At 37.2% G+C, this 12835-nt stretch overlaps 1 protein-coding gene across 2 annotated transcripts in view; it reads left to right on the plus strand.

The window, feature by feature from the left end:
* Positions 1-1034: 1034 nt before the first annotated feature.
* STIM2 (stromal interaction molecule 2) overlaps positions 1035-12835 on the plus strand; it is a 162137-nt gene continuing 150336 nt past the window's right edge. For both annotated transcript variants that reach the window (XM_081303153.1, XM_081303154.1), the window contains exon 1: positions 1035-1672. In XM_081303153.1, the coding sequence (XP_081159279.1) occupies positions 1279-1672 (394 nt within the window). In that variant the 5' untranslated portion in view covers positions 1035-1278. The remainder of the gene's footprint in view (positions 1673-12835) is intronic.

The following is a 12835-nucleotide window of genomic DNA, read 5'->3' on the forward strand; positions in this document are numbered from 1 at the left end:
GGGACCTATGTGCTTAAGAGTGCTGTTTTCAAAGTCTTAGATAACCTTGTGCTCCTGGGATAGAGAAAGCCTCTATGTGTATTGACATCTTATATTTTGGGGTCTATAGGTGTAGCTTAGCAATAGGGTGCTTAGCATGCTTAAGCCTTGGGTTCCATTCTGAGAGTTATCGCCACTACCCCTCGCACAACCCACCCCATACATATTCTGGTTCTTTTTTCGTGAAACCATTCAAGTCCATTATGAACAGAATCTACTAGAGAAACCTGATCTTGGATGCATAAGAACGTAGTTGTATTCCAGGTTTACTCTACACTATAGTTGATCTGGCAACCAGTCCAATTGACAGGGAAGACTGGGACTGGGTCAGGTTCAGGTAGCGTCTAAAATGGGCAAGTAAGAAGCTAGAGTGAATTCTTTTAGTATTTCCATTCAGTAGCTGGGATCTTGGGAGAAAGCTATTTAACATTTCCAGGCCTTAGTTACCTCATTTGCAGTATGGCGATGATAACAACCATACTTTTAAAGTTACTATGTGCAATTTGTACAGGCTTACAGCAATGCCCCGCAAGCTGGCACCTGGCATTATTTTTTGCTCAATGTTTGACAAGTAAATAAAAAACTAGCATATAATAACTTCCACTCTACACAGCTGGTCACTTGTAAACCCCACCTACATTGAAGTCAGGGGAACTCCGCTGTTTTTCAGATAGGAGCGTTTCATGAGCCATGCAATTATTTTTTCTGCCTTCCAATCTGCTGTAACTCATCCAAGCGACTTTGGACGTCGGTATTCTTCTCTAGGTTTGCGGCCGCCCCAACTTTGAATCGTGGAGGTGTGGATGGGGGAGGGGGACAGACCGCCTCCTTCCCCGCCCCCTATCCTTTTGCCTAGCTGCCGAGTTAGGAACCACCCAGCCTCACTCACAGCTGTCCGGGAACGCCTCTAGGGGCCGGGCTGGGCACTGCGCACGCGCAATGCAGTAGCACCGCGCCTGCGCTGTGGAAGGGCTGAGGGAGGCGGGGGATTGGTATGCGAGCTAATGTGTGAGGGGAGGGAGGCGTCCCGGCCGAGCGTGGTACTACGACGAGCGCGGGCCGGAGGGGGCGGGGGGATGCGCCGCGGCGGCGGCGCGGGCACTGGGGCTGGTGTTTGGCCGCGCCAGAGCAGCGGATCCCGGTGTCGCCGCGGTAGCAGCGCTGGTTCCGCACCGGGCCCCAAGACGCCGTACCTTTCAGTCCCCTACTTTTTTTTTTTTTTTTAAATAACCGGAACCAATGAACACAGCTGGCACCCGAGCTCTGGAGGCCGCCGGTGCCGAGGGGACCAGGCTGGCGCCCGGCGGGAACCCATGTCTGAGGCGGCGGGGGCGGCCCGCGGTGTCACCCGCGGCGGCGGCGCCTTGCGAAGCGGGCGGGTGGCGGGCGGCTGGGTCGCCGCCACGCTTTCCCTTCGCTTCTCATCCCGCCGCGACTCTCGGCCCGGCCTCGGGTTGGTTGCAGCGGCAGCGCTGGGCTGCAGTGCTGGTGTTCGGGCTGCTGGTGGCCGGAGCGGCGGACGGATGCGAGCTTGTGCCAAGGCACCTCCGCGCGCGGCGGGCGGCGGGTTCTGCCGGGGCAGCCGCCTCTTCTCCCGCTGCGGCGGCGGGCGGCAGCTCGGCGCTTCTGACAGGTGAGGGCCAGGGGGCGACTGGAGGGGCGCGGCGGGCTGCGGCGGGACCCCCATCCTCCGGAGCGTCCGGGCGGGCGCCGGTTACTCGACGGTCCGGGCCATTGGGTGATGCCGAGCTGGGCGCTCAGGCGCTGGCTCCCTGGCGGCTGCTCCGTCGCGGTCCCTTACACTTCGGTCGCCTTCCTTTTCTCACCCCGCCCTCGACTGAGCCTCTCGACGGCATTCGCTTCCCCGCCCTTCTTTTGGGTTCCCTGCTCTCCCAAGCTAAGCAATGCGGTAGTTTCTCTTTCGTGCTACAAAAGAGCCACCAGGGTCTGCAGGGTACTGGGCTATTTTTTTTTTAAAGCTTCTAGAAAATAAGTCGGCAGCAGCAGCAATGCGGTATGATTCCGTGCTGCTGCTTTTGCAAAGGCAGCTGGCAGGGAGACTCACCAGTTGAAACCCCGTTGAGCACAGCGTCCCAGGGGAAGCTGCTAAAGAGGATTCTTTGAGAGCCATAATACCTAGTGGTATTAGTGGTTCCGTATTAGTCATAAAGAAACGTCTAAGTCGAATGCATATTTTTTGAGGGGGGGGGGAAGGTGGCCCTTTTAAAGGATGGATAGTTATTCGCTGGGTAACAGAGGGTGCAGAAATCTCAGCAGGTTACCAGAAAGACACCTGAAAATTTATTAAGTGCCGGATATTTGGGACTTGTATTTGAGCAGCACAGTTCTGGTAGGTTGCAGCAGCATCTTTTTAATTGGAATGTTCTAGCAGTTATTGACAACTTTGAAATATGTTTGGTAAGGCTAAGTCGAAATTTGTATCACTTTAAAGCCTTTCGTTGTCTTGTGTAACTAATCTGTGGTGGTTTAAGTAATAATATAAAGATCCTGAAATAATTTCTTTGGGAAAAGTAGTGGCGCAAAAGTAATGTTTATATTTATTAATACTTTATTTATTTTAATAGCTCTGTATAGGTTTTCTGCACTAATTGCCAGGTTAAAGAGGAAAAAGTAAACTGGAACAATATGACCCATTAGTATTTAACCGAAGTGATAGTCCAACAGGCATCTAGAAGTTACTAACAGCTGCTCTGAGAAGTGCTCAGGAGCTATATTCTTTAGAACTAAGCAGCTATTTTCTGGGATATATGACAGGATAGTTACTCTTTGAGTGAGAAAAAGGATGTTGGTAAACTTTGTTAAGCACTTTAAAAATTCTAGGGCATAGAACATAATGATCAGCTTATTTAATTTACTCGAAACATGTCAAGCTCTATTAAATGAAACTTGAAACAGCAAATCTATCAGTGATTTATTTGGATGAAAGATTACAGAATAATAATATGAGGAGCAACGTGTCTTTGAGTTAGAGGATAGATTGATAGTTATATGCTTCAATAGTTTTTACTCTTCAAATAAAAACATGGTAAGTATCATAGTGAAGAACAGTGATTCCCAAAAAAGTGGCTAGATAAGACTGTAATTTGAAGGTTTAATGCTTCATGTGGGAAGGGGAGGATAATTTTTTGGCTTCTAGAAGGTATAGGAATGTGATTCTTGCTTTCTCAAGCAGAAAAATTTGATCAATAAATAGTTGAATAATGCTTTATTAAAAAGTAATTGGCAGAAAGACGACCAATTCAGAATTTCAGCATTTATTGACTACTAGTAAGTGTATATGTCCATCATATCAAGAAAATTACTTAAGATGGAATTTTATTTTAATAAGCTGTTTATAATCCTTCCTTGTAAGATTTATGTTTCTGTAGTTGTTTATGACATTTTGAAAAAGGCAGTTCTTATTGGGAAAAAATGTGACAATAACACAAAATGAATTTGTGCTGTAGTGTTTTAAAGTAAATTTACTAAAATAATGTCAACCTAGGAATTATTTCTAATGTTCTTAATCTTTCCTTTTGTTGCAATATTGATTTTAACAAGTTAATAATTTCCATTTAAAGTTTAAGGTTATAAAACTACACAGTATACAAGTTGAATTGTGGTAATTTTATTAAGTTTATGTAAATATAGTCAGTAGCATTTGTATCTTGGAAAAGGTAAATTGAAAAACTGATGAAATTAGAACATATGGAAAATTGCCTTGAACCCTGTGGACTCTCTAGAACTCCTTCTCATTCTTAAGAGTGTATGAGAAGTGCTTTCATCTCGGGTTCCATTTGTAAATGTTGTGCTAAGTCCAGAGTATAATTTATTAGTGCTATTGTACACTTCAGGAAGTAAAGCTATAGACCAAACTTATAAAATACTGCCATGTCACACTCTAGGCAGTGCTGATGGATAGAAATGGAGTAGAATATCTATAATAAATCTAAATTTCATTTTGAAAATTGAAAATTCTTGAAAGAATTGTGAAAGAATTGTTCTCTCTGGGTCCTGATTAAAAACTGTCAATATTCTTAATATCTCTGTAAAATGACAGCCAGAGTCACTTTTCTGTTTTCCTCTCCAGATTGATACTTCTTAGGAGCTGCTGCTAACATGTAGAAAATATTCTTTTCCACTGAAGTTTGCCTCCCTAGGGTTTTACTTTAGTGTATTTTAAGAAGAAATTGCCTATATCATCTGTTTTGTGCTTAATTTTGAGCAAAGTGTTTTTTGTAAAGAGACAGGTGATAACACATCATCAAAATAAATATCCATTAGCATAATTAGAAAAGGTTCATATCTTTTCCTTTTTTATATTACAATTTCAGAGTTCAGTGTGGAAATGTTTGATAATGTGGGACCACTATTTATAATGTTACATAGTAAATATTTTAAATCTTATGTGTTTGTATATTTGTCATTTGTTATTTTTATTTTTTGTTTTTAGGGCTCTTACTTTGAAAGAATGATTGAAACATAAAGGGAGTTAGGGACTGGTGACTTTAGCTTGGTGATTATATTCTAAAGCAGTACTTTAATAACTTAAAACATTACTTTTCTATCTTTTTGCCTAACAGACATAGAATCAGGTAGTGATCTCCTTGGAAAGTGATTGATCTTATCCAGATATGGTTCCTGAGAAATAGTTTATGAAAGAATAAAAACTGTATATGTATAAACCACATTATTATTATTATTATTATTATTATTATTATTATATACATGTTTTGGTTTGTGGTGGTAGGGATTGAATCTAAGGGATCCTGCATGCTAGGCAAGTGCTTTAGCACTGAGCTACATCCCCAGTGCCACATTCTTTATTCTGTCAAAATATATAGAATAATTAAAACATTAATTTTTTCTTATGCATAGTTGTTTCAGAGTTATTTAAACAAAACTTAACTTTAAGATATTTTATTCTATACTTCTTTCCTAATGAATTAAAGTAAAATTTTTTGGTACTTATGTAAAGGTTTTATCTTAACTCATACCATTTCACTAATTTGATATTGTATTTAAAATTTCAGTGAAAATTTAAAATAGTCGTAGTTCAAAGTCTTTAGAAGAGCTACTCTAACAGACAACTATGTTGTGGGATAACACAGCTGTGTTGTGGGGCCTTCGTTGATTTAGATGGAAATATCTCAAGCTAGCATGCCTTTGGAAAAATCTTAAGCCAAACTTTTAGTTATTTCACCTGCATTTTTAATAATTCCCAAGTAAATGTTGTTCCCTTATTTATTTTCTTTATTTAGTAGTTGACTTAAGTGTGGTATATGTATTTTGCCTTGAGTGATATTTATGGTAGACATGTTAATGTTCATATTATGGCATAGTTAAACTTGAGTATAGCTTGCATAGTACTAGTTATTAGAAACCTTTCTTTCTTTGAATTGAGCTTATGATTTCCTAAAGCCTTCTTCTCCTTCTCCTTCTCCTTCTTCCCTTTCTTTTTTTTTTTTTTTTCCAGTGCTAGGGGGGTCCAACTCAGGGCTTGTCAATGTGAGGCAAAAGCTCTACTATTGACTGAGCTACATCCCTAGCCCTGAAGCTTTTTTTTTTTTTTTTGATGTCCTTCTACTGTATCCTTTCCCCCCTTCCCCTTCCTTATCATTACCTGTCTTTTATTTACTAGTCTTTGGAGGGTCATTACTATACTTGTATTGCTAACTGCAGAATTGAAGAATCAGCTTTTATCCATTTGATCTAGTCTATTCTGAATACTTAAGAATAGTAGTAGTTATTGGTTTGGAAACATTGCATCCCTTGATATTCTCCTTGAGAATACCAAGAACTCTTTGTTCTCTGTTGGGGATCTCATAGCACAGGAATAACTCGCCCAGTTGGAAACTTGCCTTAAAGATTTTGCTTAATTTTATGCAAAAGAAGGTCCCACAAGGGAATTCTTTAATTTGCTAAGGTCTTGATTTGTGATTGCATACATAACAATTTTTTTAGATTAGTTTTATTTTGAGTAGCTATCAAGCATTTTGGATATTGGTTTAGTCATTGGTAGTGGTGTGAAATCTTTCAAAATAATTCTTGGAGATTTATATTTATGTACGTGATGAGTAAAGTATAAACTGACTAAAGTTAAAATTAACAACTAGTATGATGAATAGAGCATTTTTGATATTCTCTAGAGTTTGGACCTTGTTATGAACTAGCTATGAGATTATTTTTGAATCGATCAAGTTTCATCAATCAAGCGATTATTAAAACATATAGACTAACGCTAGGAATGAAAAAGAATACAAAAAAGTGCAAGGCATAGGTTGCCCATTGGGAACTCAGGCTAATATGGATTAGGTAACAACAGGTACATTTATTAAACTATTACTTGGTGTCAGTGTTGTGCTGAGTGCTTAATATACATCATTTTTTAAAAATTCTTAGTCTAATCTTGTTAGATAACTGCTCTTGTTGTCATACAAGAGATGATCCCGTACTTGTCACACCTAGTAAGTAACAGAATTAGCTGTTGACCTAGGTTCCTCTGGTACCAAAGCTTTGATTTTTAACTGGTATGTGGTATGAAGCTTTACACACACACACACACACACACACACACACACACAGCTAAACATTATACAAGACAGACTTTGTTTAGCACAATAATGGACTGCAAACTGTTGGGGAAAGGAATACTACAAAGGAATACTACAATCAAATACTACACTTGGATTGTAGTATTTGAGGTTGACCTTGGAAGATAAGACTTCAGGTAGAGGTGAATGAAAGGGCTTTCTAAGAGGAGACATATATAAGAATAAGTATTAAGTTAATAATTTTCTTTAGTTTTGCATAGGGTGTATGTAGAGTAGTGCGGAAGGAGAAGGAAGATTGGGTCCAGATTGTCAAGTGCTTTAATATTCTTAAGCATATTCAACATGTGTGGAAATCTCAGTAGATCTAAAATTGGGGTACCTAGCCATGTCCTGGGGAGTATGGCAAACCATAGGAAAAATATTGTGCCTTTTCTTGACATACCTGTTTTACTAGATTATTTGGGAAACATCAAATATTTAATTACTAGTAACTTAAAAATTAAAAAATATACCAAACATATATGTTAAGGGGAATATAAATTTACTTTTAATATTTAAGATAAAACAAAAGACATTTTGAATGTCCAGAGAGTTCTATTCATAAACTTGGCATTGTGATCTATTGTTCTATCGTTAGGGATTGAGAGACTTGGTAGTGTTTAAACATGAGGGATCTCCATGTTTGAGAACACTAATTCCCTTTGATGGAAGTGAGGAGATGATAGAGACAGGGAGGCCAGCCAGGGAACAGTATAGGAGTGCAGGTCTTAAGCATTTATGCATTGTCCTTGAAACTGTTTAGAGGAAGTTTTTAGAAAGTTGCTTTATTTTTAGCTTAAAAAAGAAATCTGGCCTTTAATGGAAGTCTAAGAAATAAAAAATTACCTTTTAATTTTAAACACTTTGACTTTCTAGAATTATTTAAGTTAGTATATGCCCTTGAAAAATCCAAGGAACACATCATCATCTTATTTCAAATGTGCCTATTTATTAATATGAAAATTAGTTACTTTAGTATATGATTATACTTGTGCTGATTTCTAAAATTAATAATTATATTTGCCAGTTCTTTAACAGATAAAATAAAAAACTTGATAGCCAAAGATAATATATTTGTATGTGATGCTTACATACAAATATATTATCTTATGTTATCCATATTTAAAAATATGTGTTTTATTCCTTCATATAGAATAACTATGGGTCTGGGTTCAATCCCCAGTACTGGGGAAAAAAAAAAACACAAACAAACAAAAAACAAAAAAACCTGTTTCCAGTTTGAACTAAAGTTACATTAATTAGAGTTGGCCTCCCTCTCCCATGAATAATTGTGAGTACTAAATACTAGCATATTATTTCTCTCAGAATTAACTTTTGAATTAATTATTTGAATTCTTTCAGAATTTTGAAATTTTGAATTTAGAATGTGTGAATTTTAAGCTTGATCTGTAGATGATGATTTGTAATGCCAAATCTAAATGGTTTCATCTTTTCCTTATCCTCCTGCATCTTTATATTAGTAGGTATTGTGTATTTAATGTTTCTTGATAATTTCTAATCCTACCTTTAGTAACCATTTCCTTGACTGGTTTCTTTGTTGCTGATTTTAAGGGTAGATCTATCCTAAGTCTCTGTTCTTGGTCTTGTGTTGCTCTAGCTGAACATTTCCTCCTCAGAGAACTTCATTACTAGGAAAGTTCTAAATTGGGGTGGGGAACCTTAAGCCAATGATTGATTGGACTTTTGGCGTTACTTCATTTGGCCCTTGAAGTGATACTGCACAACCATGGCTACAGTCCTGAGAGTCATTTCCTTTCTGCTAGGCTATGCAAACCTTATCATTTAAAGTGAAACAACTTTAAGATTAAGGCTAATAGCAGTTCTAGGATGTTTAATTGTGGCCATTCAGTGTTTTTTAAAGATAGTGGTAACTGTCAGTTCCACTTTTATCACAGCTTCCCCCATGGGCTCAGGGAACTTCCAACCTTGGTAAGAACCGTTTACTTGGAATAACATTCAAAGAACTCAAGTGCTTGGATCTGAGTGTTTCTTCTTGCATTCAAGTGTATGTGTCCTTATAAATCTTGGCCTCTGTGCATCCTACTGTTTTTACTTTAGTTGTTTTCACTTTTTTTCCGCTCTCTTCATGGTCTTCCTCAACTTGCTATTATATGGAAGTGAAACTTCTGAAACTTCAGAAACTATTTTACCCAGTGAATGCTGAGTTTTTAATTTTGAAAATACTTGTTTTGAATATTCTATTTATATGATTACAAAATACTAAACAACCTCATCAAAAATACCTAGAGTAATGAAAGTGTTTATAGTTGTTTATTAAATGATTCTCAGTAAGTAAAAATGTTTTTAAATAACCCTTACTTGAATTTTTTATGTGCTTCTTGACACATTACACATTTCAGAGCCATGTTTTATTTCTACAGCTTTTTCTTTCTTTTTTAAAATCTAATGTTGCATAACTAGATAATCTTTTTCCTCTCTATTCCTATTCTTCAGCAAAAAACTTCTGACGTGTACATTAATGACATATACATAATTTTTCTTCCATTTCCCTACTTTTTTTGAAACATTGTCATCTTAAGTTCTTTCTAATCTGCCACATGTATTCAGACTGAGTTAATCCTTGCTGTTTCTTTATTGTGGGTTCCAGCTTAAAAACAATAACAACAACAACAACAACAAAAACAAAACCAAAACCCCAAAATCCAAAAACCAGAACACTGTCCAGACAAGATGGCACATGCCTATTATCCCAATGGCTTGGGAGGCTGAGGCAGGAGGATTGCAAGTTCAAGACCAGCCTCAGCAATTTAGTGAGGCCCTATGTAACTTAGTGAGACCCTGCCTCAAAATAAAAATAAAAAAGGCTGGGGATGTGGCTCAGTGATAAAGCACCCCTGAGTTCAATCCCCGGTACCCAAACAAAACAGAACAAACCAACTGAAAAACCCAAACCTTTGTACAACTGCAAAAATAGCACAAGATACTATGGGTATAGATACTTTGTGCTATTTTTGAATTTGTTATTTTAAATTTATTCTCTGATGTGCATTTATGTTTGGTTCTAGGACTGTTAAAAAGGGATTCAAAAAAACTGAAGGTTAGAGTGAGAAGGTCAGTTATTGACTGTGTGTGCATAAAATATAAAACATATATATTTTTTAAATCAGGTCCATTTTTTTATTAAAAACTTAATTTTATTTATTTATTTATTTTATGTGGTGCTGAGGATCTAACCCAGGGCCTTGCACATGCGAGGCGAGTGATCTACCGCTGAGCCATAATCCCAGCCCCTAAAACATATATTTAGTTAGTGTTTTCTGCCAACCATGATGTAAGTGGGGACATAAAGATGCTGCAGTTAATCAGTTTTATCATTGCAGGGACAATGTAAATCTGAAAATTGCCTGAGAGTAGATGTGCATAGTGTAAAAAAACTACAGAAATATTTTGTAGCTCAACTATTTGTATTGTTACATTTACTGAAAATATCTTTAAGAGCTATCTGCACTTTCATGTACTTTTCAGCATTATTCACAGTAGCCAAGATGTGGAAGCAACTTAAATGTCTGTCAGTGAATGAATGGATAGAGAAAATGTGACACACACACACACACACACACACACATACACACACACACACAGAGTGAGAGAGAGAGAGACAGTGAGTGTGTGTGTGTGTGTGTGTGTGTGTGTGTGTGTGTAGGGAATGATATTCGGTCTCAAAGGAACTCTTGCCATTTGTGAGAACATAGTGAACCTGGAGGACATTATATTAAATGAAATAACCCATAACCCATACATATACTGGATTAAAGAAAATACTGCATAATCTCACTTTTATGTAGGATCTAAAAGTGTCAAACTTAGAGTAGAATGGTGATTACCAGGGGCAGGGAAGAGGGGAGTATGAAGAAATGTAGATAAAGGGGTGCATGTTTCAGTTATGCAAGAAAAATAAACTCTGGAGTTGTAATATACAACACTATGACTATAGTTGTCAGTATTATATAGTTGAAATTTGCTAAGAGACTAGATCTTAAGTGTTTTCACCACCAAAAAAAAAAAGAAAAAAAAGTATAATTAATGTTTAATTATAGTGACTATTTCACAGTGTGTGTGTATGTATGTGTATGTATAATATATATCAGATTGTGAAATTGTACATCTTAAATATATACTTTTTTTAAAGTTTTTTTTTTAATATGGACACAATATCTTTTCTTTGTTTTTATGTTTTGCTGAGGATCGAACCCAGGACCTCACACGTGCAAGGCAAGCATACTACCTCTGAGCTCTAACCCCAGCCCCGTTAAATATATACTTTTTAATTGTCAATCATACCTCACTGAAATTAGAAAAATTGAATATTTATTAAAAGTTTTTTGTTACACATTTAAAGTATTAAAATGTCTCTCTTCTCCTCCTTTGAAACAAAGTGTGATATAAATAAATGGAGTTCTTTTTTTTTTAACTATTAATCTTCTTCAGTAAGCGTTCTTAGCTGTTTTGCTGCTGTGTCTAAAAGATCTGATTAGAACAAGAGGAAAAGCTTATTTAGGGGCTCACAGTTTCAGGGGTCTCAATCTATAGAAGGCTGGCTTCATTCCTTGGGGCTCAAGATGAGGCAGGACATCATGGCAGAAAAATGTGGCAGACGGAAGTGGCTCATATGATGGTCTAGAAGCAAAGAGAGAGACTCCACTTGCCAGATACAAATATGTACCCTAAAGCTGCTCCTCCAATTCCTACCTCATCCAGCCACACCCTACCACTTCAGTTATTACTCAGTTAATCCCTATCAGAGTATTAGTTCACTGATTGGGTTTAGGCTCTCACAACCCAATAATTTCTCTTCTGAATCTACTTGCATTGTCTCACACATGAGCTTTTGGGGGGAAGCTTGCATCCAAACCATAACATTAAGTGAACAAAAACTTCAGTGGGTGCTGTGTGCTAGATACCAGTTGGGTGTTTGGAATTTCATGATCAGTAAGATATTCAGCCTGCCCTTGGTCTACTAGAAGCTGTGCCCTCTTAAAGGTTGATGATACATTCTGATGAGGGTTTAAGGGCATAAGGGTATGTGCTGTGTTTTCCTGAATTACAAAAATGCGGTCTCTTCAGTTCCCTGTCCCAGAGTAGAGGTGTTTGCTAAGAAGGTATAAGAGTTTGTTAGATAGGGAAGGGCATAGTGTGAAAGTAGGAAGCATAGGGGATGACATTTATCATAGATACTAACATTTGAGAATATTAGATGTGATTGGGAATGGCAAATACCTTGGATGACAGAGTCAATGGTGAGCCTGCTTACAGTGCACCAGCAACCATATTTGTATGTGGGGTTCAAATTATGCCAGAAAATTTTATCTTTTTTATTCCATAGAAGATTCCTTTTATCCACATGATAAGTTTTTAGATATAATGGAAATTTAGGTTTGTTGTCAAGTAGTTTGTACATTAAAAATCCTTTAGTGCCATAGATCTGTATATTAAAGTATAGTGTATGATTAAAGTTCTATCAGGAACTGAGAAGCAGAAGAATTAGAAATTCTTTGTAGTGTAAGTTTCGCAGTCTATACATACATCAGATCATGCAGTGTATTTTTAAATATGTACACTTTTAAATTCTCAAGTAAACCTCACTAAAATTAGAAAAAATAGACTATTTTTGAGATCTTTATTGCTCAAGGTTAGTATGAATGTGTTCTTTATCACTGGTAAATAACTAAATTTTGCTATTAAATATTCTGACACTTAAAAACTACTACAAAATATGTGATTTCTGAGGCCCAGTGATATATGTTAAAGTATGATTTTAAAAAACAATCAGTGTCCTCAATAAGTATTTTATATTTGCCTTTATGTTCATGAATATTTCTTAAGGATGGAATGTGGTTTTTAAATGCATAGTATCTTATATCTAGAACTTTAATTTGAGCCCTAAGCGTGTTTCCACTTTTGTATAGTTGATTAAGAACATAGTCTCTAGATTACAGTGGGATTTCCTGGATTTGAATCCCAGAGTGGTTTGTAATTATGGGTAACTGATTTAATCTGTTAGTGCCTAGATTCTCATTCTCTAAAAGGTGGTTTGAAGAACAAATGAGTTAATATATAGAGTACTTCAAATTGAGCCTGGCAAGTATAAGTATTCAGTTATTATTAACTGTTTTTCTTTTTATCCATAGATACAGGTGTAGTATAGTTATAGAAATGTGCTG

The sequence above is a fragment of the Spermophilus citellus genome, assembly GCF_964194105.1.
Source record: "Spermophilus citellus genome assembly, chromosome: 8".
Lineage (NCBI taxonomy): Eukaryota > Metazoa > Chordata > Mammalia > Rodentia > Sciuridae > Spermophilus > Spermophilus citellus.